Below are 23561 nucleotides of genomic sequence, written 5' to 3'. Positions count from 1 at the left end.
ACTTGTTATAGTTAAATTGGTACACAATGAATGATACAACATAAACAAGCACCAATTTCTCTTGAAGCATTATGAGCTCAACTTTTCATTAAGTTAGCCCAAATTTCTAGTTTGCTTAGTTAAAACTTCAAAAGTTTGGTGGGAGTTTAGATTAATTTGATCTAAAAATATAAACTTTGAATCCTTTTGTCTTTCAAACTTTTGAATTATCTTTTCCTTCTTTACAAAATTCCTAACCATCTTTTGAGTAATAGAGCTAAGAACACAATATTGAGTTTGACATCATACTCAAATCCATCTTAAGTTGACAAGCCAATTATACATTGTTCACTTATGGAGCTCACAATACTCATATTCTTAGTTCAGCAGAAGTAATTATTATGTAACATTGGTAACAAATAATCAAATAAAAGAGCAGTGGATAAATAGAAAAGAAGAAGATTGAGATTTATAGCAAGGTTAAGACAACTTTCTACATCTATTGAAGAATTAAGAGACTACCAATATATTATTAAATATTATGATTACAAGTTCTCTCTCAACAAAATTAGGATTTACATAACATATGTATATATAACCCTCTACTTGGACCCAATACATAACCCTAAAAAATCTATAAATAGTTTTTAGAATCTATTTGTGAGTTGCAACCACGACTCACGAGTGCGAGCCCATAAGCAATCAGGTTGTGTATCACTGCCTATCGTTAAATGTGTCACCCATATGGTCGTGGTCATCCTAATCATGGTCATATTTGTAATTCTACATCTTCAAGTACTTCAAGAACACAACTATGTATTCCTTGAATATCGGTCCTTAAGAAATATTCGCAACAATCTCCATATTGGTAAATATCTCACTCCTTAGGAAATCTACATTTTTTAAATTTTAACTCTCATTAGCTCCTTCGTGGAACTTCCTCGTTGTGAGAGCCGACTCCCCCTTTAACGTAAGCCTTTATGAGTATTCTATTTTCTTTAAATGGAAGACCAAAATATTTATCCAATATGATTGAGTCTTTCACTTATGTTAGGGTTGTCATCAAGTGTTAATAGAAACTAGGCAAGGAACACAACAAAATATTGCTCTATCATCATAATCAACTTTCACATCCACCTTATGTAGATTATTAATTATCTAATTTAATATGTTGGCATGTTGTCACAAATAAGAAAAATCATATATCCGACCATGTAATCTTTGTTCCAAATATAGCTTGTTCGTTGGAGATTTAGATAGGAATTAATTTTCTAATATTTGTCATATACCTTTGTCGGAGACGTCAAATCCATGACATAATGCAGCATCTCGTCTGCTAGAGAGAGACTTATGGTTCTCATGGGTCTCTCCTTCGACTCAACTCAATCTAGTTGTTCATATTACTTGGTTTATTTTCGTGCATTGCCTTTGACAGACCTTGACCATCTAATAAGTGATTCATCCTCCTTTGTCATAATCGAAAGTTATTGGTTTCATCGAACTCTTCAACCATGAATTTGATATCAAAGTTTGTAATCTTAATCTCTAGTAACATATTATTGATAATCACTCAATACTCTCAACTACATAAGGCACAATTCAACTAAAAGAACCTTATTAACAACATAACGATTATTTTCACTACACCAATATATACTCATATTTCAAATATTTGATGTATTTATTACGTTAAATTATAGTCTACTTTTTTTACGGTGAATGATAAAGAATAATGATTGTTTCACTACACCAACATAAACTCATATTTCAAATATTTGATGTATTTATGACGTTAAATATAGTCTAGTTTTATGCGACGAATGATAAAGAATATAATAGTTTTGAAGTAGTGGCCACCGTAACTCACAAAGGAACACAATGTTATTGTATTTTACTATTTGAGGATATCAACATCAGATCAATTCAGGAACTCGGCGCTATTGTATTTTACTATTTTAGGATATCAATGTCAGATCAAGAAAATAAATTCAATATTTAAAGTTGTGCCTAGCAGCGTGTCTTCCGGTAACACTGAAAGTTAACAATACTTTCATGAATTTGAATGGCTAGACAAAGAAAATGTGTACGCCAATCAAGATCATGAGTTAGTAACAATATTATGTAGCATACTTCACATAGATGTTGTGGTTATGATGTCATATAAAATAAAGAAAAGAGAAATATGTCATTAAGTATTAACTTCAAAAATATTGCTTGGTAGGTGGGTCTCTCTGTATATATATCACAATTTAATGATACCCAAGATAAACCCGTGAGTTTAGTTCCAATTAAATAAGAAAATTAATTATTCATAAAAATAAAATAAAATTTGTTTTTCTAATCTTTGTCTAAGGTCACAAATTAATCTAACTAAAATAGAGAGAAAATTGTATTGAGAATTAGAGAGATTTATAAAATTGATATCCATGTCTAGATGTGTTTGGCCAATTTCAATAAGAACTTATCTTGTTGGATACATTAAAATGTGCCAGTGGGTATACATTAGAAAGACCTTGAAAAATAAGAAAATTAATTGAAAATGTAATTAAGAAAGGATAAATATTAAATAACTACTTATTTTTTGATATTTTTTGTATAACTAAAAGGATTTCTCACCCATAAGTAAATAATTAATTTTTTTTAAGATGTGTTATTATCTCTTATAATAAATATAAATCGAAGCAATTCAAATTTAATTTTTTAGCCTTGTACCCTACCTAAAAATTCAATAAAAACTTAGAGCAATGTTTTGTTAATATATTTGAAATACTATTCATGATAAGTGACTTGATTCTGTTAATTGATATATATTGAATACCTAATTTGACCTTTATAAATTTTAGATTATACCATTTTGATCTTAAAAAGGTAAAAATTCAAATTCATATTCAGAAATTGGAATTATCAGTCAAAATAGTCCATGTCTAATGTCATAAAAAATGCTAAAAATTAATAATTTGATCCATATTTAATTTTTGTGGAAACTATTTTGATTTTTTCAATTTTTCAGAGACAAAATTAATACACGCAAAAAAATTAAGATACAGGAGTATTTTTTTTACTATATTAATTAGTTAATTAATTATTTGAGGGTTGGGGAGAGCGATTGCGGTCATTTTCAACTTGTGAGAATTGAAGTGTGGGAGTAAATGGTTTATTTACTATCAGTAAAACCCTTTCAAAAAAATAAACACTATATGTAAAACCTCTATAAATAAAAGTGTAAAGCAATTCTTCCTCTATTGATATACAACGTCCGACGAGAAACTCAAAGTTAAGAGAGCATACAACTTTTGAATTTGAATGTGTTATAAAAAAATAAACACATTTCTAATAGTGACTTGGTGTTAAAGTCAGTACTTGGTGGATTAGAGCACAATATTGGTGTAAATTTTGGTTGATTTTGATCAAGGTATACTAATCATATTCCAAATATATATAAGGAGGAATGTATGTGCATGCATGCATATTGAATCTTTTTCTTCTATTTCAGGTTCTAGAGTGATATATGGCTTCCATAGACAAAATTAAGGATGAGCATGCAGTGAACTTTGCCACACCAAGAGGGTTTCTCACAAAACTGAAAACAGGAGTCAAAGAAACTTTCTTCCCTGATGACCCATGTAGGCAATTTAATAGGGAAGAAAAACCATTGCACAAGGCCTTCAAAGGGGTCCAATATTTCATGCCAATTTTCGAGTGGCTCCCTACTTACACATGGCGGTTGTTCATCTCTGATTTCCTAGCTGGACTCACCATTACTAGCCTTGCTGTCCCTCAAGGCATTAGCTATGCCAAACTTGCTGACCTTCCTCCCATCATTGGCCTATGTAAGAACTTGATCCTATTTTTCATTTCTTTCTTCTTTTATTGGTTGTTCTAAATAATATATATGTAAGGTAGATATTTCTAGCTCAAAGCTAGAGAATTGTCTCTTATTGTTAAGAAATCTAATAGAGCATATTGGGGTTGGGTTTATGTTTACCCAGCTTCGAAATCCAAAACTCAAACTCAAATTAAACGGGATTGAAAATAATGCTATCATCCCTTGAACTCGATGGGAACCGGCCCGAAACATGTGTTTACATATATATATGTATAGGTTTTATAAATGTATTTATATCTAATTTTGTAATTTTACATATATTAGTTGGGTTCGGGGTATGTATCAACTATACTAAACTGAACCCAAAAATTGTATTCGAGTAAAACTTGAACCCAGTCACATTGAGTTTTCCCATTAAATTCGTGTTGGATTCGGAATGGTACTCATGAGTTCGGTTTTCATTGTCATCCCTACATGGATTAAATGAAATAGACATATAAGTAAATTTGACACCACATATTGACCCAAAATCTTAAGATATTAGACTTGAGTTCATCCCCATAGTCCTCAACTCATTCACTTCATTTCTAGGAGACTTATTCTTGAATTTCCCAACACTTATGAAATATACTAATTGATAGACCAAAATATACTAATCCTCTTCCAAAAAAAATAGGAGATCAAGCAAATGAGCAAATCTATTTCATAAATGAATTGATTGAACTGTTGAATATCTATACAATCAACATTAGTCTCACTAGCCCCATTCCTATTATCTCATTTGCTTTTCCTTAATCCAGTTCTAAAACAGTAGTGATTGATGTTAGTTAAACATAAACAGATTAAATCAAAATAACCGCACACATACATAATGAAACATTTACTTTAACAATAATGTACAATTAGTCAGGATGAACTCTAGAAGTTAAATTTAATCGAGTTCATATCTTTTTCCATGAACTTGTTATGGTCATTTGAATAAGATTCACATAAAGAACGTCATTAAACACAACCAACCAACGTTCAAAAAGTTACTAAAGTAATAATTTAAAAAGATAATAAGAAGAACATGTGTTGATTTGGTTGTTTATTTTCATCTCAGATAGCAGCTTTGTTCCCCCAATTGTGTATGCTATTTTTGGCAGTTCAAGGCAACTAGCAGTTGGCACATTTGCATCAGGATCATTACTTATATATCAAAGTATGTCAACCGTGATTAAGCCAGAAGATGACCCAATCTTGTACCTTCATTTGGTTTTCGCAGTTACCTTTGTTGCTGGTGCCTTTCAAGCATGTTTGGGACTTCTCAGGTAAAGCAACATAAAGAAACCCTAACTACTATTTTACCTTAAACCCTTCTCTTATCATGTTCTTCATGATTTCTGTATGTAGGAGTTTAAATTTTGTTACACCTAGAGTGTTAAACTATGACTAGGAAATTTAGCAAGCTAATGCAGTTCCTTTTTTATATATTGAAATTTGTTCTGTGTTGTTGCTGATTGTGATTGACGTAACACCTTGCAGGTTGGGGATATTGGTGGATTTTGTTTCGAATTCAACCATCACTGGGTTTGTAGCAGGAGCAGCAGTAATGCTTTGCCTTCAACAACTGAAGGGCATTTTTGGCCTCAAACATTTTGTTACTAAAACGGACCTCATAACAGTGGTGAAGGGTATATGGACCAATAGTCATGAGGTTTGTAAACAATAATTGTCCTTAATTAACAGTTGACTTTTATGACCAAACAATGGATGAACGTATAACCTAGCTTCCTTCTTAGATTTTTCTCCATGATTGTCCTGTGAATTGAATTGGATGAGAGGTTAATCATTACATGCTCCAATCAATAAATATGACTGAGGGAACTGATTTTGGTGTGCCTCGCCCAAGCCTCCTGGTTGATGGGCCACGATTAGTTGATGCATCACACTTGGCCAATGATGCGCCAAGTCTGACTGATACTGATGCACCAAGTACGCCAAGGCTGACCGAGGTTCATGTGCCACACCATGTGCTAAGACTGACTGAGGTTGATGCGCTAGGACTGGCCGAGGTTGATGCGCCAGGACTGACCAAGGTTCATGCGCCACACCATGCGCCAAGTCTGACCGAGACTTCTGCGCCACACACGCCTGATGCAGATGCGAATCTCTGACCGAGCCATACAGATCTTGCTGATGTATCAGGCTAAACTTTATGGCCGAGTTCTCTAGGCCTTGATGCGATGTTGTGTCCAACCTGCATAAATTGAGAACAACATGAGAATCAATTATGTTTAACATCCCCCACAAGGTGGAGTGTGTATATTACACAAACCAAGCTTGGATAAATAGTTTTTAAAAATGTCAGGGGTTTGAGATTTGATAAACAAATCAGCAACTTGTTCATTAGAAGAAATAGGCAAGAGATGTACCACACCATCTAGAAATTTTTCCCTAATTGAATGACAATCTATTTCAATATGTTTAGTCCTTTCATGGAAAACAGGATTAGCGCCAATATGTAATGCATATTGATTATCACAATACAAGATAATTGGGCCAACATGGCTTAAATGCAAATCATTGAGAAGATAGATAAGCCATTAGGTTTCACATCCTGTTAAGGCTAAGGCTCGATATTCTGCCTCAGCAGAGGATCTAGAGTCAGTTCTTTGTCTCTTGCTTTTCCAAGAGATTAAGGATTTCCCAAGGAAAAAACAAAAGCATGTGACTGACCTTCTTGTATCAAGACAAGAGGCCCAGTCTGCATCACTGAACCCTTTTAATTTAGTGGTACTTTTAGTAGGAAAAAATAGTCCTTTTCCAGGAGCAACTTTGATATACTTTAATATCCTCAAGGCTGCTTAAAATAATCTATTCTAGGAGCAGCCAAGAATTGGCTTAGATGACCAACAGGAAAAGATATGTCTGACCTTGTATAATTCAAGTAAACCAACCTACCAATGAGTCTTCTATAGGAGGTAATATATGGATAAGGTTGTCCAAAATTACAATGTAACCTAACATTATTATCCATAGGGCTAGAGCAGGGCTTACTAGCTAACATACCAGAATCTTGATTCCATCTTTGTTTCTAGCAACTTCAATCCCAAGAAAGTATTTAAGAACTTCAAGGTCCTTGATGCTGAATTTATTGTCAAGAACATCTTTCACACCATGTATTTCATCAAGGTTGTCTCCTGCAATCACAAGATCATCTACATATACAAGTATAACAGTATAGTTATTATTGTTAATTTTGGTGAAGAGAGAGTAGTCAGCCTTGATTGAGCATAGCCATGTTGTGCCAGGACAATAGTGAGTTTAGCATTCCACTGTCTACTGGCTTGCTTTAGACCATATGGAGATTTTTCCAATTTGCATACGAAGGAATCATTAGGAACTCTCAATCCAGGAGGGGGTTTCATATATACCTCCTCAATCAGATCACTAAGTAGGAAGGCAGTGTGAACATCAACTTGATGTAGGTGTCATCCCTTTATAGAGGCAAGAGCTAAAATGGTTCTAATGGTAGTTATTTTAACAACTAGGTTGAAGGTGTCTAAGTAGTTTATTCATGTTGTTTAGGTGTAGCTCTTGGCCACAAGTCTTGCCTTATGCCTTTCTATCATTCCATCAGCATGATGTTTTGTTTTAAACACCCATTTACGACCTATGGCTCTCTTATCCTCAGGAAGTTCAGTTAAAATCCAAGCATTATTCTTCTCTAAAGCTTTCAGTTCATTGTTGATAGCATCGATCAATGTTGAGGTTAAATGGCCTCACCATAAGTCTTAGGTTCAAGGTTAGAGCTAATAGCTAAAGTATAATTCCTTTGGTCTGGTGAAAGCCTCTCATAAGATAAGACCTGAGGCAAAGGATATTTGGCATCCTTACCCTTGTGGCATTTGATAGAAGCATTTAAAGAATAATGATAATCTTTCAGATAATGTGGAGAGCTTTTATGTCTAGTGGATCTTCTTAAACCTTGATTGACATCATTATTGAAATCAAAAGACTCATCATCGTTGTGCAATTCAATATTAATATTGTCAAGGCAAGAATAGTCATTATTATCAATAGTAGGTAAAACATCAGGAGCATTAACTCAATCATTATGAAAAGCCGAATCATTATAACCATGGTTGAGAAATTGGTCATTGTTATTAGATGATGAAGTAGGGAGAGACATATCCATACCCTGTCCTGATGCATCAGTTCCATCGTGAAAAGGAAACATGTTTTCATAAAAACTAACATTTCTAGATAAGAAAGTTTCATGATTTCCTATGTCAAACATTATCTATCCCTTTACTCCATGCTTGAATCCAAGAAACACACACTTTCTAGTCCTTGGATCAAGTTTTTTTCTATTATTAGTTAAGGTGGATGCAAAACATAGGCAATCAAAGACCTTAAGATGCAAAATATTTGGTTCATGATTATAAAAAATTTCATAAGGTGACTTATTGTCAAGGTAATGAGAAGGTTGTCTATTAATTAAGTAGACAGCATGAGCAGCTCCAAAATTCCAGAAGTACTTAGGCAAGGAAGAATGGAACATGAGAGCTCTAGTGATACCAAGGATGTGTTGATGTTTCCTCTCAACAAACTTTTTTTGTTGAGGGGTTTCAACACATCTAGTTTGATGATATATACCTCTTCATTCATAAAAGGCTTTCAATTGAAACTCAAGGCCATTGTCAGATATAATGGCTTTTACTTTAGTGCCAAATTGATTATCAACCATATTAACAAAAGACTGTACAAGAGTAGAGGTCTCAGACTTTGTCTTCATGAAGCATAGCCAAGTGTGTCTGGATTTGTCATCCACTATAGTTAGAAAGTACATATGTCCTAAGATAGAAGGGATGGAAATATGACCCCATATATCTATATGTATGAGGTCAAAATTATGCATAGACTTGGTATTGTTATCTTTGAAACTTAACTTCTTTTGTTTGGCATAATGGAATACATCACAGGGAGCATTATCATTTCTAACATTTATAAAGGAAAACATTTTGTTCAAAATGGCAAGCTTGGAATTCGAGGGGTGTCCAAGTCTCTTATGCCACAAATCATTATTGTTAGAACTATCCTTGGCTATTTCAATATTGTTTACAAATTTTCCTAAGTTGAAAGCTAAGCTCTTGGAAGTAATCATGTAAAGCCCTCTTCTTGCTTCAGCTGCACCAATCATCCTCAATGTGGATTCCTTCTGCATCACACATTTGGAGTTGGTGAAGGTCAGCTTGCAATTAAGAGCTGAAGTCTATCTGGAAACAGAGATGAGATTAAAAGTAAAGTTTGGTATGTATAATACATTGCTTAAACACAAGTATTTAGAGAAAATAATAGTTCCTGCAATGTTGCTTATAACATCATTTCCATTAGGCAATCTAATGTTAATAGGATCAATCTTTCTAAAAGATTGGAATTCTGAAAAATAGAAGCAAACATGATTTATTTCTCCTGTGTCAATAATCCAATCTTTGGATCTAGCAGAGTAGGCCATAGTTTTAGGATTACCTTAACTAAAAGAATCCAAATTGCTAGCATGATTGGTGAATTGATTGACTTGGCGGTTAGTTGGTTCCTTAATCAGAGCCAAAATGGCTTTGTGCTGATCAGCAGTGAATACTCCTACACTTTCTTCAGCATCTTGATCATCTTCCTCATTTGAACTAGTAATATTGTTGACATTGTTGGTTCTTTTGTAATATGGTGGAAATCCATAATTCTTGTAGCATGTGTCACAGTGTATCCTACTTTGTTACAAAAAGGAACACATTTTTGATACACCTCTACCTCTTCCACCATTAAACCCATATCCTCTTCTTGAACCAGAATTGATGTTAGATCATGTGTCTTTTCCTTTAAACATGTTCTTATTGGTCATGTCATTTGATGTGTTAACCAAGATCTTAACCCCTTCTAGAGTATTTCCCTCAATCATTATTTGTCTTTTTTGTTGAATCAGAAGAGAAAAGGCTTTGTTTATTGTTGGCAGGGGAACAATAAGTATTATCTGGGATCTTACAGCTCCATATTGTTCATTAAGTCCTTTGAGAAATCTGATAGCATAATCATTTTCTCTATAAGACTTAACAGGATTGTAGAGTTCAGAGTCACAATGTGAGGGGCATTGAGGTAATGATCTGAAATTGTCCAATTCTTGCCATAGACCTTTCAAGTGTGTGTAATAGGCATTTATGGACTTACCACCTTGCTTCACACTGTATAGTTCTTCTTGAAGGTTGCCAATGCGAAAAACATCACCCTGATAGTACCTTTCTTTTAGATCTTTCCATACTTCTAGAGATGCCTCTAACCATAACACACTTTGAAGGATGTATTTATCTATAGATTGATTGATCCATGAAATGACTAATGTGTTGCATCTATCCCATGCTGAGAAAGAGGGATTTGTCTTATGAGGTTTTGGAAGAGAGCCATCTATAAACTCAAGCTTGTTCTTGGTCTTTAATGTCATCATCATGGCCTTGGACTAAGAATGATAATTTGATCTTATTAATGGTGGTGACACCAGGATTGCTCTAGGATTCTTATTGGGACTCATGTAGTATGGACTAGAAGGATCATTGACAGGGTTAATGGTGACTATACTATTTGCCATTGTTGATCAAAGCACAAAGAATTGAAGAGAGAAGAGATAGTGAGAAGAAGGAGGTACTTGATAGATGATAGCGCAGTAGAGCATCAATTGATGCTCTGATACCATCTTAGAAAAGTAAACTCCATTGATGGTGAAAACAAGAAATGAGAAGATCTAATCTAGAAGAGAAAATGAATTATTTCATTGATGATTTCAAAAGGATTATAAGGCACTATATTTATACAATGAATGTCAACAAGAAATCTTAACCACCCCTAAATAGATTCTGTTATTAACAGAAAAGAAAAACTACAAAACAAACTAAAAGTCATAACACAAAGCATAATAACTCGTGGCTTAAGTAACGGTTGACCTTTTAGTTGACTTTTATGACCAAACAATGAATGAATGTATAACCCAGCTTCCTTCTCAGAATTTTCTCCATAATTGTCTCATGAATTGAATTGGATGAGAGACCAATCATTACATGCTCCAATCAATGAATATGACTGAGGGAACTGATTTTGGTGTGCCTCGCCCAAGCCTCCTGGTTGATGGGCTACGATTAGTTGATGCATCAGACTTGGCCACTGATGCGCCAAGTCTGACTGATACTGATGCACCAAGTGCGCCAAGGCTGACCAAGATTCATGCGCCACACCATGTGCTAAGACTGACTGAGGTTGATGCGCTAGGACTGGTCGAGGTTGATGCGCCAGGACTGACCAAGGTTCATGCGCCACACCATGCGCCAAGTCTGACTGAGACTTCTGCGCCACACACGCCTCATGCAGATGCGAATCTCTGACCGAGCCACACAGATCTTGCTGATGCATCAGGCTAAACTTTTTGACCGAGTTCTCTAGGCCTTGATGCGATGTTGTGTCCAACCTGCATAAATTAAGAACAACATGAGAATAAATTATGTTTAACATAATTATATTCATAATATGAGATTATCAAATAAGATAAATGATAGAGATGATTATACTCAATTAATGAATTTAGGATATGGATTCATGCACCTTAGACTTTAAAATACAAACTCTAAGCTCATCACGCACATCTAGTGTACATCAAATCAAAGAATATATCCATGAATCAAAGGTTAATTGAACTGAGTCTCATGTACTCATGAGAACCATTGATATTTTGGAAATAAGGAGATTGAATTGTGTCTTATTTATTTACAGATAAGATGGGAGACCACAGTTCTTGGTGTGATCTTCATTGTTTTCCTGCAATTTACTAGATACGTGGTGAGTACAATTTCCCACTTTAATTTATTTTTAATATATGCTTTAACGAGTTTCTCTTTAATGTTGTCACATTTCACTATTTCACCTAATTGTCCAAAACTATTCTAATGAATTTCTCTTTTCAACACATGATATACAATCTTTCAGAGGAAGAGAAACCCAAGGCTCTTTTGGGTATCAGCTATAGGTCCAATGACAACCGTAATAGTTGGTGCTGTTTTCACTTACCTAGTCAAGGGCCAAAAACATGGAATTCAAATTGTGGGTTATAATCTTTATTTATATATAAAAACAATATTAAGTCAATTATGTATATACCACAAACTTCTTTTTTTCTTATGTTTAAAGTTTATTATAGGTGGGTCGCCTAGATAGAGGAATAAATCCTTTGTCCATCAAGGATATTACATTTGAAAGTAAATATTTACCAACAATACTCAAAACGGGTATTATCACAGCGATTATGTCAATGGCGGTAAGAAATTTTAATCTCCTTTAGTTTATATTAATAATAAGTTGTTTATATCATGCAATTAATTTTATTTACTTATTTATGATAGGATGGAATAGCAGTAGGAAGAGGCCTTTCTGTGGTTGAAAATACACCTTATGATGGGAACAAAGAGATGCTAGCTTTTGGTCTTATGAACATATTTGGTTCTTTTACATCATGTTATGTGACTACTGGTAGGTTTTTATTTACAAGTATATTATATACCAAGTACTAGCCAACATAACCCTATTTGTAAATTTTGCACTAAAATAAACATTTCAGACTAAATCATTAATTCAAGGGAAGTTGTTCATGTTATGTTAATATCTGGTCTTAAAATCTGTTTTGTAGGACCATTTTCCAAAACTGCTGTGAATTACAATGCAGGGTGTAAAACAGCTATGACAAATATAATTCAAGCATTCCTAGTGGCACTTATACTACAATATTTGGCACCACTTTTTGGTTACACTCCTCTTGTTGCTCTATCAGCCATTATAGTCTCTGCCGTGTTGGGATTGATTGATTATACCCAAGCCATTCATCTTTATAAAGTTGACAAGTTTGATTTTATAATTTGCATGGCAGCCTTTCTTGGAGTTACCTTTGTAGCCATGGATTTTGGCCTCATGCTATCGGTAAGTACTCAACTTTTCCAATTTCTCAATTTCATTTCCAAGTAATAGTGTTGGGTTTGCTTCATTTTGTTGAACCAAAATCTGATTTAGTTATGCTATGTCAAATCAAGTTGGGTCTTGGTTTGGTTAGAGCAGCCTTATATGTGGCTAGGCCAGGGACATGTAAGCTTGGAAAGTTACCTGATGTTGGTTTATATCGAGATGTTGAGCACTATACTACATCAACATTTCAAGGAGTTTTGATTGTACAACTTGGTTCTCCCATACATTTTGCAAATTCTAACTACGTCAGAGAGAGGTAAGTTTTGAATTCAGTTTTGAGCCATATTTGATACATTCCATCTCGATGAATCTAATTTATAAAAAAATGTATCAGAATGATAAGGTATGTTCGAGATGAGCAAGACTCTAGTGGAGATACAATTGAGCATATCATAGCCGATTTATCAGGTAAAAGATGATAAATTATCCATATATATATTTGAATTGATCTCTACTCTTTTCAAGATTTATATGTATAATTTTATGGTTATGGTTGTTACCATGTGAATTGAAAGTCATGATTTTAGATTCTGAAAGCAGTTTTGTTACAAATACTGTCTAGACCTCCACAGTAGGAGTCTCATGCTCTTGGATACCATTTTAATATTAGAACATGAGTTTAACAACATGAGTTTAACAGAATGATAAGGTTGTTACTAATTGACCATGAGGTCAAGGGTTTGATTCCTCGAAATAGTTTCTTTGCTTGTAGGGATAAAATTACATATATGTAGTCTCCTCAGACCTCACTAAGTAGAAGTCTTGTGCACTAGGCCATCATACTACATTATTTTTACCTGACTTGTATATGGCTATGCAGGAGTAACATCCATTGACACCACTGCTATTGAAGGATTGTTGGAAACAAAGAAAATCTTCGAAAAGAATGAAATACAGGTAAAGTACATATATCTCAATTTGGAATATATATAACTCCCTTGTTTATTAACGAATTCAAATACATCCAAAGAAGTTATAATATATGGTTTGTTATTTCATACTATATAGATGTCATTTGTAAACCCAAAGATGGAGGTTTTGGAGAAACTGATATTATCCAACTTCGTTGACATGATTGGAAAGGAGTCATTTTTTCTAACATTAGACGATGCAGTAAAGGCTAGTCAATACACACTCCGTAAATTGAAGACAAATGGTCCTGAAGAAGCAATTCGAGAAACTAGTGTTGTCTAAAGTAGAAATAACAAACTAGTTTGCAGAAGAGAAAATTCCGAAGTGTTCCAGCAAGAAAACAAGAAATTTTCATATATTTAATAATAAAGAACAAACTTGCCACTAGACATTCAATTATGAATGACAAGCTTGCTCCAGAAACATGAAACTTTGTTGCATTAGAAGCTTACTAGCTCGTTTAAATTTGAGCAAGAGTATTGCTTTTTTTTGCTTTTGTTTTTCTGTCATCCTTGGATGCTGAGTAATAATTCTTCCTAAAGCCTAAACTATTGCCAAGTTTTCCAGATAATTGCATTTGGTGTTAATTATTGTATTAGCTCATTATTTTGCAGTGTACTTGAACCTCATTGCTGAATATTCTCCTGTTTTATCGTCCTTTTTTCTTTTTGTGTAGTCATTCTTCTTTGATAAAAGACAATCATAATAAGTTTCATGAACTTTTAAGTTTTAACTTAGTCAGTTAATCTTCTGTCAATAATAACCATCAAGCATAAAGACATGCACTCGCTCTTTTCAGTCATTGCATAGCATTGATGGTTGGTTGAGTGATTATCAATGTTTTCATGAATGTATAACCTTTTAATACACGATGGGTTTTATAAGTAGTATTTTTCGTTACCTTAATGCACATCCCTACGTTATGGTTTGTAATAGAGGGGATGCCCTAATGATTTAAGAAACATGAACGTGTTAGCCTAAATTCTCAGACACATAATTTGTCCCTAAACAATAAAGTTATTTTCCGAAACAAATTCTGACAACTTTAAGCTGCCCTTAGATAGATAAAAGATGTTTCATCATAAGTATAAGAGAGATTTGCTTTAAATGTTGTCATTAACTTTAGGTTGTTCAAAAAAAAATTAGTTAATAAGTTGTTAAGTTGTAAGTTCTAATCTCAATGTCGAAGTGAGAACCTTATTATTTGGTCATCTGTAAATAATTTTGTGAGCGATTGAATGTTATAGAATCACGAAACCTAATGGAACAATGATGAGTAACGAAATCCAACTAACATAAACTTTTTATAAAAAAAAATTGATTTTAATTCTAGTTGTACACAACATTATTGCTTCTGTATATGCTCTACACATGGTAGCGCGTTTTCAATGGGCCATAAACAGGTAACAACATGGGTCAGGTGCCTCAAATTGTCTGTGTCTTCTGGAGCTAAAACGAAATCTATATAATAAGTGTAGTTGAAGTTATAATGTGCATATACCTTTATCTTTTTTAGGAACATATATACCTTTATCGTTTTAATTTTTTAGGAACATATATATATTCGGCTTATGCTTAGCTATATCACCTTTTATATTCTTAATTCAAGCCCCTGGGTTCATTGTTGTTAAGTAATAATGTCCTAATCATAGCCAATCATTGGTTACCTTTTGAGAAAGCATCATTTCAGCGAACAAAAAGGTGGTCGAGACTTCAGGATCAAAAAACAAGCGAAAATTGTGCTCTGCTTAACAGAGATTAATTCTTTTCAAAATAATTGTAAGCTTCATTTGCACTTTGTAGATGTAATCTCATGTCTCAAAAACAATTTGTATTTCTACCTCTAATCAATTAAATTCTATCAAATAATATAGAAATGTTAGTTTTGTTTTTTTTTTGTACTTTTCCTTTTAACTAAGTAATACTTTTTAATTGGACGGTGATACAAATGGAAATCGGAGCCCGACTATAGTCAGGTATTCTCCATTCATCTTATGTGACCTTTTATATCAAGTATGCGAATTGAGCTGGTGTTTAAAGGGTTGCTTATTCCTTGTGTTGTGGGTGACGCGTAATGAATCTCCTTTATCATCTCGTGGGTTAATTTAGTTTTTTTATGGATAGTTTACTTTAGTTTTAAGTATGAAGAAGACAAAAGTTGTTTATTCTAATGAGCCGACAAGTTCATGTCTTAAGAAAAGAAATAGTTTAGTTAGCAAATTTCATTACATTCCATGAACCTCGAATGCTTTCTTTATATGATTTCACAAGAGACAAAAACAGAAAATTAAAATGGGGAGAGAGTAATTGGGACTATATGTGTGGGGGTGGCTCTCATGTTCCCCTTAATGATATAGCATAGGTTTGAGTGTGGTTGCCTATACTTTATGATTGTTCGCTATATTAGAAAATATCATCAAGATTATTGAACTTATAAATTTGTAGTGTTGTATGATCCTAAAATACATGGCATGTTACAAGTTCATCTCTTCTAAGCTTAAAAAAAGAAAAGTTCTTTCACAATTAATTGAATACAATAGAATATCTAACAAAAATTTACGGATATGATTTTCATTTATTTTGTAATAAAAATATATTAAAAGAAAAAATATTCTCTCCATATGGGATACTTAGAGTTAAAGGGTAGTCAAATTGAGTATTTTCTTAATATTTGCTACCTGTCTTTTACTCTTTCCTTATAAATATTTTTTTAAAGCAACAAAAAAATTCATTTATATTCAACTGTTACTAGTAAAGTTCAAGATAAACTTACAGTTTGTTTATGGATGAAATTGTTAACCTTATCACGGGAGAGAAAAAACTAGTGAAGTAAAGTAGATAAAGAAATTAAAACTACCCGAAATAAAATATTTTTCACGTTAACTTACTTGTATATTGAGACTACTTATTTATATTAAGGAAAGAATTATGAAAAAACAAAGAATAAACAATTATTACTCCCTTAATTGTTTTATATGCCTCCTTATTGACTATGTCCAAATCAACAAAGCAAGACCTTCCTGACCGTCCTTCCATAATGATTGACATGACTATTGAAATGGATAATAATATGGATTTGGAATTGTTGTTATGACAATTTATAGTTGGTTGAAAAATTATATTTAAATTAAAAATTTAATAATTAAGTATTTTTTATCTAATATGATATGAGTGACATACTTGGTGATATAATAAGACTCTTTTCCATTATAGTATTGTGAAATAGCAAATGAAAAGTAACTAGATATTTGTTTCGTTTTTTATTTAGAGTAATATTACACTTACTTTTAAAACTCAAAAGGAAAAAATCAATTCCCTCTATATTATAGTTTTACTTGTGGATATAGATTACAAAATGGGCATTGTCGTGTTTACCTGACCTGTTTGTTTGCGAAGCCCACACATATTTCTAATAGGCAATGCGGGCGGCTCATAGGCATAATGTAAGGAAAAAAGAAGAAAAATCTCAATAAATTAGTGTCTAAAAAAAAGTGTGACGTAATATGATTTAGTTAACTTTTATAAAAAAATAGCAAATTTTTTTAAAATTTGTTATCTTTAAATTACTTTATTTAATTTATTATATTATATAAATTTTTATTTTTAAATTATTTATCAATGTCTGTGGACCGTCTGGTTAGCATATTTTAAAATGGGTAAAGCGTGTCTTTTATATGCTAAACCAGTGAGGATATGCTCGCGTCCCCATAAATTGTTATAGACATAGGGCATAGGCGACAGAGGCTATATTAGTCATTTAGAACCCCAAAAGTGCTTGTAGAAAGGGGTGGAGCGCGTTGACGAAGAGGGCATACCATAAGGACGTGTGCACCACAACGTTTCAAATGCGGGGTCCAGTTCTCAACGCCGACGATCCAATGGAGCACGACATGACGCGTGGGTCCCAATTATTACAGTTTCGCTGGTTGTCGCTTTCGTCCGGCAATGACATGTTCCTTCATTTGCGATGTTTGGTGGGTCCCAATTCCAGAGGGGCACGACCATAACATATGATGCAGATGCGCAACACGTTAGTATTAGGATATAAAGTCACGCGACGGAGTATCTGTTTGTTACTGTTTCGTATAATACGGTCATCTGCCTCTACAATTTCCATTTCAACTATTTAGTGTTGCTGTTAATTACCAGAATTATACCTAATCAGTTAATTTATCTATTTCATAAATACAAATAACATTTCTCAAAAGTGGCATGGTTAAAAAAATGTAAATTAGAAATAAAAATGTTAAAACGCCAACATCAATAGGTTCCACTTGGGTTAGTGCGAAATTATAAACTCCACTACAATGACTACATTTGTCTATTACAATACTTCTAATGACCACGATATACTAAGATATTTTTTAGGTTATCAACACATTTAAATTAAATACTCATTTATGGATTTTATTTAACTGGTTATGTTTAAGAAAGATTATCATATTCAGTTTTTTATTATTGTAATACTTTTACTATATACAATCCAACTCAAATTAAATAAGATTATTATAATCGATAGAAGTTCTCTATTCGAATATTTAATGAAACTAACGATTAAACTATATAAATTTGTATCGAGTGACCTGCATGCCGAATGTTATTTAGTACATTATCTTAGAAAGGTATATGTGTTATTAACTAATCCTCAATATTTTAAATTTTTAATATGGTCATACAACATGCAATATTTATAATAAGAAAAAATATATGTAGTAACAATGTATGAGTTTAGTACATTGTTATTGCATCAGATATTATTTATATTTATTTATTATTAATTTTTTAAAAACTAATACAAATGAATTATGAATGATATATTTATATATTGATTATATAAATCTTTATACGTAGGTATTACAACATTCTAATAAAAGTATAAGGTTTGTTACCATGCTAAATATCACTCTATCATGTAGGATTTTTTGCCCTAAGTACTAGTTTCTTTATGAGAAGCTAATCTACTTCTAGCTGTTGAATCAATATTAGATTTAATCGAATTAAGCCTCGTTCCTATAATTTTGGAGTTTATTGTCATTTTTATAAGATTTTTTTTGGATTATTTTATTTTAGTTCTATTTAGATAAAAATATATATACTGACATTTATAAGTTTTATACATTGTTACTATCATCTACAATTCATATTTAACCATTATTAATTTTTCAAAAAACATAATACAAATTAATGATATACTAAGTGTGTAATGATCTTTACACCCCTCTATTTATAGGAATATTTTAGAATTTCATATATAATAAATGAATCTATTACCAAAATACATTTATCTATTCAAACATTAGTGGAAAAATAAATTGATTTTATTTCATCAGTAAGATGACATTTTTGATCAATTATATAAATTATTCACATATTTAATTATGCTTTAACATTCTTTAACTGCATGAAACTATCTAAAATGATTTTAGGAAGTATAATGAAGTGATTCTACTCCCAAGCCAAATATCTTAATTCTCAACTAGTAAACTTAAAGATCATGCACCATCCCTGAGTTAAATAGTTTTTCCATACAAAAATTCTCTCGATTAATGAAGAATCGAGTGACACATAATAATATATAAAAGATAATATATAATAAAAAAATAATTATTTATGTTTTCATTAATAAATATATCATTTTTCAGTGTTCCCCAGTGATCATAATCCTCACCCTTTGAGCCCTTTTACAAATAGTAAGTGAGATGTCAAAATAGTCCAACCTTAAATACTGTTTGTCAAACCCAAAAAACAAATATTTTAGGTTACTTATACGTAGTTGCTTAACTCGTCAGATTTCGGCTCCACCGACTCCCTATATTTAAACAGAAAACTGGAATCATAGAAACACCTTTCCAATCAAGTAAGTTAATTATTTTTTAAAAATGCAAAAACATTTTATGTCAAACGAGTAAGAAGTTGTGCCTGCCTATAACTGCACGTCTTAATTAAGCATATCATGATGCTTAAAGAGCATTGCAGTGATTTCAAAATATTGTTCGCATCAATTGGTTATCGCTGGCTACGCGCTTTGAATTTATTCCAAGAGTAGCAAGAAACTCAATGTATCTACACCAAAGAATAATGTTTCTCTCACTCTTTTGCTTTTAGTTGGATTTTGAGGAATAAAAAGTAAAATTGATATTTGCAAAAAATATAAGTATCTCCAAGTTTGGGTCTTTTAAAATAAAATGAATAAAATTTTCATTTTTTTATATTATCAAAGATATTCTTTACTTTTTAGGTAAGAAATTAATCTCTTTTAAAATTTGCAATTATTCTTTCAAATAAATATCGCTTTCATAAATCGAACATTTAATATTTTAATTTTTATAAGATTTAATAGAACTTTACACTATTAAATTAACATATTGTTGTAGATTATCAAGAAAGTCCAATGTTATTATGATTTTTGCATGATAGATACCCCTAGTCCTTACAAACCTTTTAGGAAGTAGGTGGTCATAATTTAAAAGTTAAAACTCGTGTGACTTAATTGTTAATATGTAATTGTAGCAAAAGAAATTTACACTTTGTTCAATGAGAGTTATCTTTAGTAAAATAAAAGCTAATGAGACCAGTATTTTTGTAGGTTCAATTTCAGATTTTTAAAAAGAAAAACAAAATGTTTGTAAAGTTAAAAAGTTAAAGAGGAAAATGAATGATATAATAATGGGAGATAGAGAATCTGGTGGGCTTTGAGCTGTGACATAGCTGTCTTTCTTCATGAATTATTTCAAGCCCACTCTTTCTTTCTCTCTATATCTCTTCATTCAATTTCATTCAATACTATCTCTCACACAACCCCATAATCCCTAGCAACAAATTTAATCTCCCTCTCTCCCCATACCTCTTTCTTCTTCTCCTCCCATCTACATTTTCCTCAGATCTCAACCTAAACACTTTTGACAACAATAAAAGGAAGAAAGGGTTGCACCCAAGTCTCAATATATACTAAAAATAAGTCTCATTTGTTACATCAAATGCCTAATGTGAGATGAAGAAAGAAACATACTCATCCCATTTTATTTCTCTTTTAATTTTCTTATTTCTAGGCACACTCTCCCTCTGTGCCTCCTCACACTATGAAACCCCACACAACAATCAACGCCAACTTCTCTACTACAAAGACGAGTTTGGTGACAGAGGAGAAAACATTACAGTAGACCCATCTCTTGTTTTTGAGAATAACCGTATCAGAAATGCTTATATAGCTTTACAAGCTTTGAAACAAGCTATTCATTCTGATCCATTGAACTTCACAACCAACTGGGTTGGATCCAATGTGTGTAACTACACTGGTGTTTACTGTGCACCTGCACTTGATAACCCTCAGATCCGTACAGTTGCTGGCATTGATCTTAACCATGGAGACATTGCTGGTTACTTACCAGAAGAGCTTGGGTTACTTACAGATCTTGCATTGTTCCATATTAACTCGAACAGATTCTGTGGCATTGTGCCACAGAGTTTTGAAAGGTTGCATCTTCTTTTCGAACTTGATCTTAGTAATAACAGGTTCGTTGGGAGGTTTCCGAAAGTTGTGTTAAGACTTCCTGAGCTGAAGTTTTTGGATCTGAGGTTCAATGATTTTGAAGGAGCTGTGCCGAGAGAGTTATTTGATAAGGATCTTGATGCAATATTTATAAACGATAACCGTTTTGTGTTTAATCTTCCTGATAACTTCGGAAACTCGCCGGTTTCGGTTATTGTTCTGGCGAACAACAAGTTTCACGGTTGCATACCAGCGAGTATTGGAAACATGTCGAACTTGAATGAGATTATTCTGATGAATAACGCGTTCCGTTCGTGTTTGCCATCGGAGATTGGGTTGCTGAAGAACATGACGGTGTTCGATGTTAGCTTTAACCAGTTGTTGGGTCCATTGCCTGATACTATTGGAAACGACGTGAGTCTTGAACAGTTGAATGTGGCTCATAATTTGTTGTCGGGGAATATTCCAGCGAGTATTTGTTTGTTGCCGAATTTGAAGAACTTTACTTATTCGTATAACTTCTTTACCGGTGAGCCGCCGGCGTGTTTGGGAGTGGCGGCGTTTGATGATAAGAGGAACTGCTTGCCGGCGAGGCCGTTGCAAAAGTCGGTAGCGCAATGTAAGTCGTTTTTGTCTAAGCCTGTTGATTGTTCATCGTTTGGATGTACGGCATTTGTTCCTTCACCTTCGACACCTTCCCCTTCTACACCACCTTCGACACCTTCCCCTAATACACCACCCTCTACACCTTCCCCAAATACACCACCCTCTACACCTTCCCCAAATACACCACCCTCTACACCTTCCCCAAATACACCACCCTCTACACCTTCCCCAAATACACCACCCTCTACACCTTCCCCAAATACACCACCCTCTACACCTTCCCCAAATACACCACCCTCTACACCTTCCCCAAATACACCACCCTCTACACCTTCCCCAAATACACCACCCTCTACACCTTCACCATCTTATCCTAATACACCTCCTTCTACACCTTCACCTTCTACACCACCATCATTACCCGGTGTAGGGCCTACACCTTCTCCACCATCAACACCTGGTATAGGGCCTACACCTTCTCCGACAACACCTATTTATACACCACCTGCTTACACTCCACAATCACCGCCACCACCGATGTATTCCGCTCCACCATCACCACCTGTTTATACCCCACAGTCTCCTCCACCACCACCACCAGTGTACTCGGCTCCGCCATCGCCACCAGTTTATACTCCACAGTCACCTCCGCCACCAGCTTATTCTCCACCATCACCACCCACTTCACCATACTACAGTTCACCCCCATTTTCAACTCAATCACCACCCCCGCCACCTAAGTCGTCTTCATTACCTTTGACTCCCTATTTATCACCACCGCCGCCGCCATCTCCTCCCCCAGTCAATTATTCACCACCATCTCCACCACCTTGTGAAGAACAACCCCCGCCAACTTATGACCAGCATTCACCTCCACCGCCTCCTCCTCCCACACCTTACCTTCCGCCACCATCCCCATCTCCCCCACCACCACCCGTCTATGCTTCTCCACCTCCACCGCCTCAATACAGTTCCCCACCACCACCACCATCACCGCCGCCGCCGGTTTATTACAGTTCACCTCCACCACCACCAGTTTACCATTCTCCACCACCACCAACACCAGTTTACCATTCTCCACCACCACCAGTTTACCGTTCTCCACCACCACCAGTATATCATTCACCACCTCCGGCACCTGTATACCATTCTCCACCACCGGCACCTGTATACCATTCTCCACCACCAGCACCAGTATACCATTCTCCACCACCACCGTCACCGCCTCCATGTGAAATACCACCTGTACCAGTATACGGGAACCCACCACCTGCACCAGTATATGAAGGTCCATTGCCACCTATCTTTGGAGTCTCATACTCATCACCACCACCACCACCCTTCTATTGATTCTTTTGACACCTTTAACCATTTCCCTTCTACAAACACCATAAGCAAAAGAAACTGATCAAAGTTTGCAGCAGTTAAGTGGGGTTAAGAGGAGATAACCTATTCAACATTGATTTCAATATTCAGAGTTGTGTTATAAAAATGGCAGAGAATGAGGAAAAAATGTATGTATAGGGATGAATCTAAGACCATAATTCATGGCTGCAAAAATAGAAGGGTTTGTGGGGTTTATCGTTATTGTTTCTCTTGTATTAATTATCATACTTTTATTTTTTGCCTTCCAAATTATTTATATTTTATAGTATAGTTTATGAACTTTTCAATTGTATTGATTTTGTGAGTTCAGATAATTTCTGTCTCTTATCA

The 23561-nt window shown here is 34.0% G+C and overlaps 4 protein-coding genes across 8 annotated transcripts; 3 read left to right on the top strand and 1 right to left on the bottom strand.

Moving 5' to 3' along the window:
• Positions 3488 to 5961, top strand: LOC109350441 (probable sulfate transporter 3.5). The gene is made up of 4 exons (XM_019591678.1): positions 3488 to 3809; positions 4908 to 5115; positions 5330 to 5501; positions 5629 to 5961. Exons 1-4 carry the CDS (start codon positions 3488 to 3490, stop codon positions 5959 to 5961), a joined length of 1035 nt encoding a protein of 344 aa, XP_019447223.1.
• On the bottom strand, positions 9651 to 10283 carry LOC109350440. The gene has a single exon (XM_019591677.1). It carries the CDS (start codon positions 10281 to 10283, stop codon positions 9651 to 9653), a length of 633 nt encoding a protein of 210 aa, XP_019447222.1.
• On the top strand, positions 11585 to 14303 carry LOC109349787 (probable sulfate transporter 3.5). The gene is made up of 9 exons (XM_019590771.1): positions 11585 to 11665; positions 11813 to 11926; positions 12024 to 12140; positions 12226 to 12352; positions 12510 to 12796; positions 12907 to 13094; positions 13173 to 13246; positions 13659 to 13735; positions 13847 to 14303. Exons 2-9 carry the CDS (start codon positions 11858 to 11860, stop codon positions 14030 to 14032), a joined length of 1125 nt encoding a protein of 374 aa, XP_019446316.1. The 5' UTR covers positions 11585 to 11665; positions 11813 to 11857; the 3' UTR covers positions 14033 to 14303.
• Positions 20522 to 23561, top strand: LOC109349785 (leucine-rich repeat extensin-like protein 4). Of its 5 annotated transcripts, none has more exons than XM_019590768.1 (2): positions 20522 to 22470; positions 22525 to 23561. In XM_019590768.1, exons 1-2 carry the CDS (start codon positions 20742 to 20744, stop codon positions 23193 to 23195), a joined length of 2400 nt encoding a protein of 799 aa, XP_019446313.1. In that variant the 5' UTR covers positions 20522 to 20741; the 3' UTR covers positions 23196 to 23561. The 5 variants fall into 5 exon arrangements, with proteins under 5 accessions (XP_019446313.1, XP_019446312.1, XP_019446311.1 ...); XM_019590767.1 differs by having other exon boundaries at positions 20528 to 22931; positions 22980 to 23561; XM_019590770.1 differs by having other exon boundaries at positions 20530 to 22835; positions 23007 to 23561.

Source organism: Lupinus angustifolius, chromosome LG06, assembly GCF_001865875.1.
Source record: "Lupinus angustifolius cultivar Tanjil chromosome LG06, LupAngTanjil_v1.0, whole genome shotgun sequence".
Taxonomy (NCBI): domain Eukaryota; kingdom Viridiplantae; phylum Streptophyta; class Magnoliopsida; order Fabales; family Fabaceae; genus Lupinus; species Lupinus angustifolius.
The sequence above is the reverse complement of the archived record's forward strand: the minus strand, read 5'-3'. Positions and strand labels throughout refer to the sequence as shown.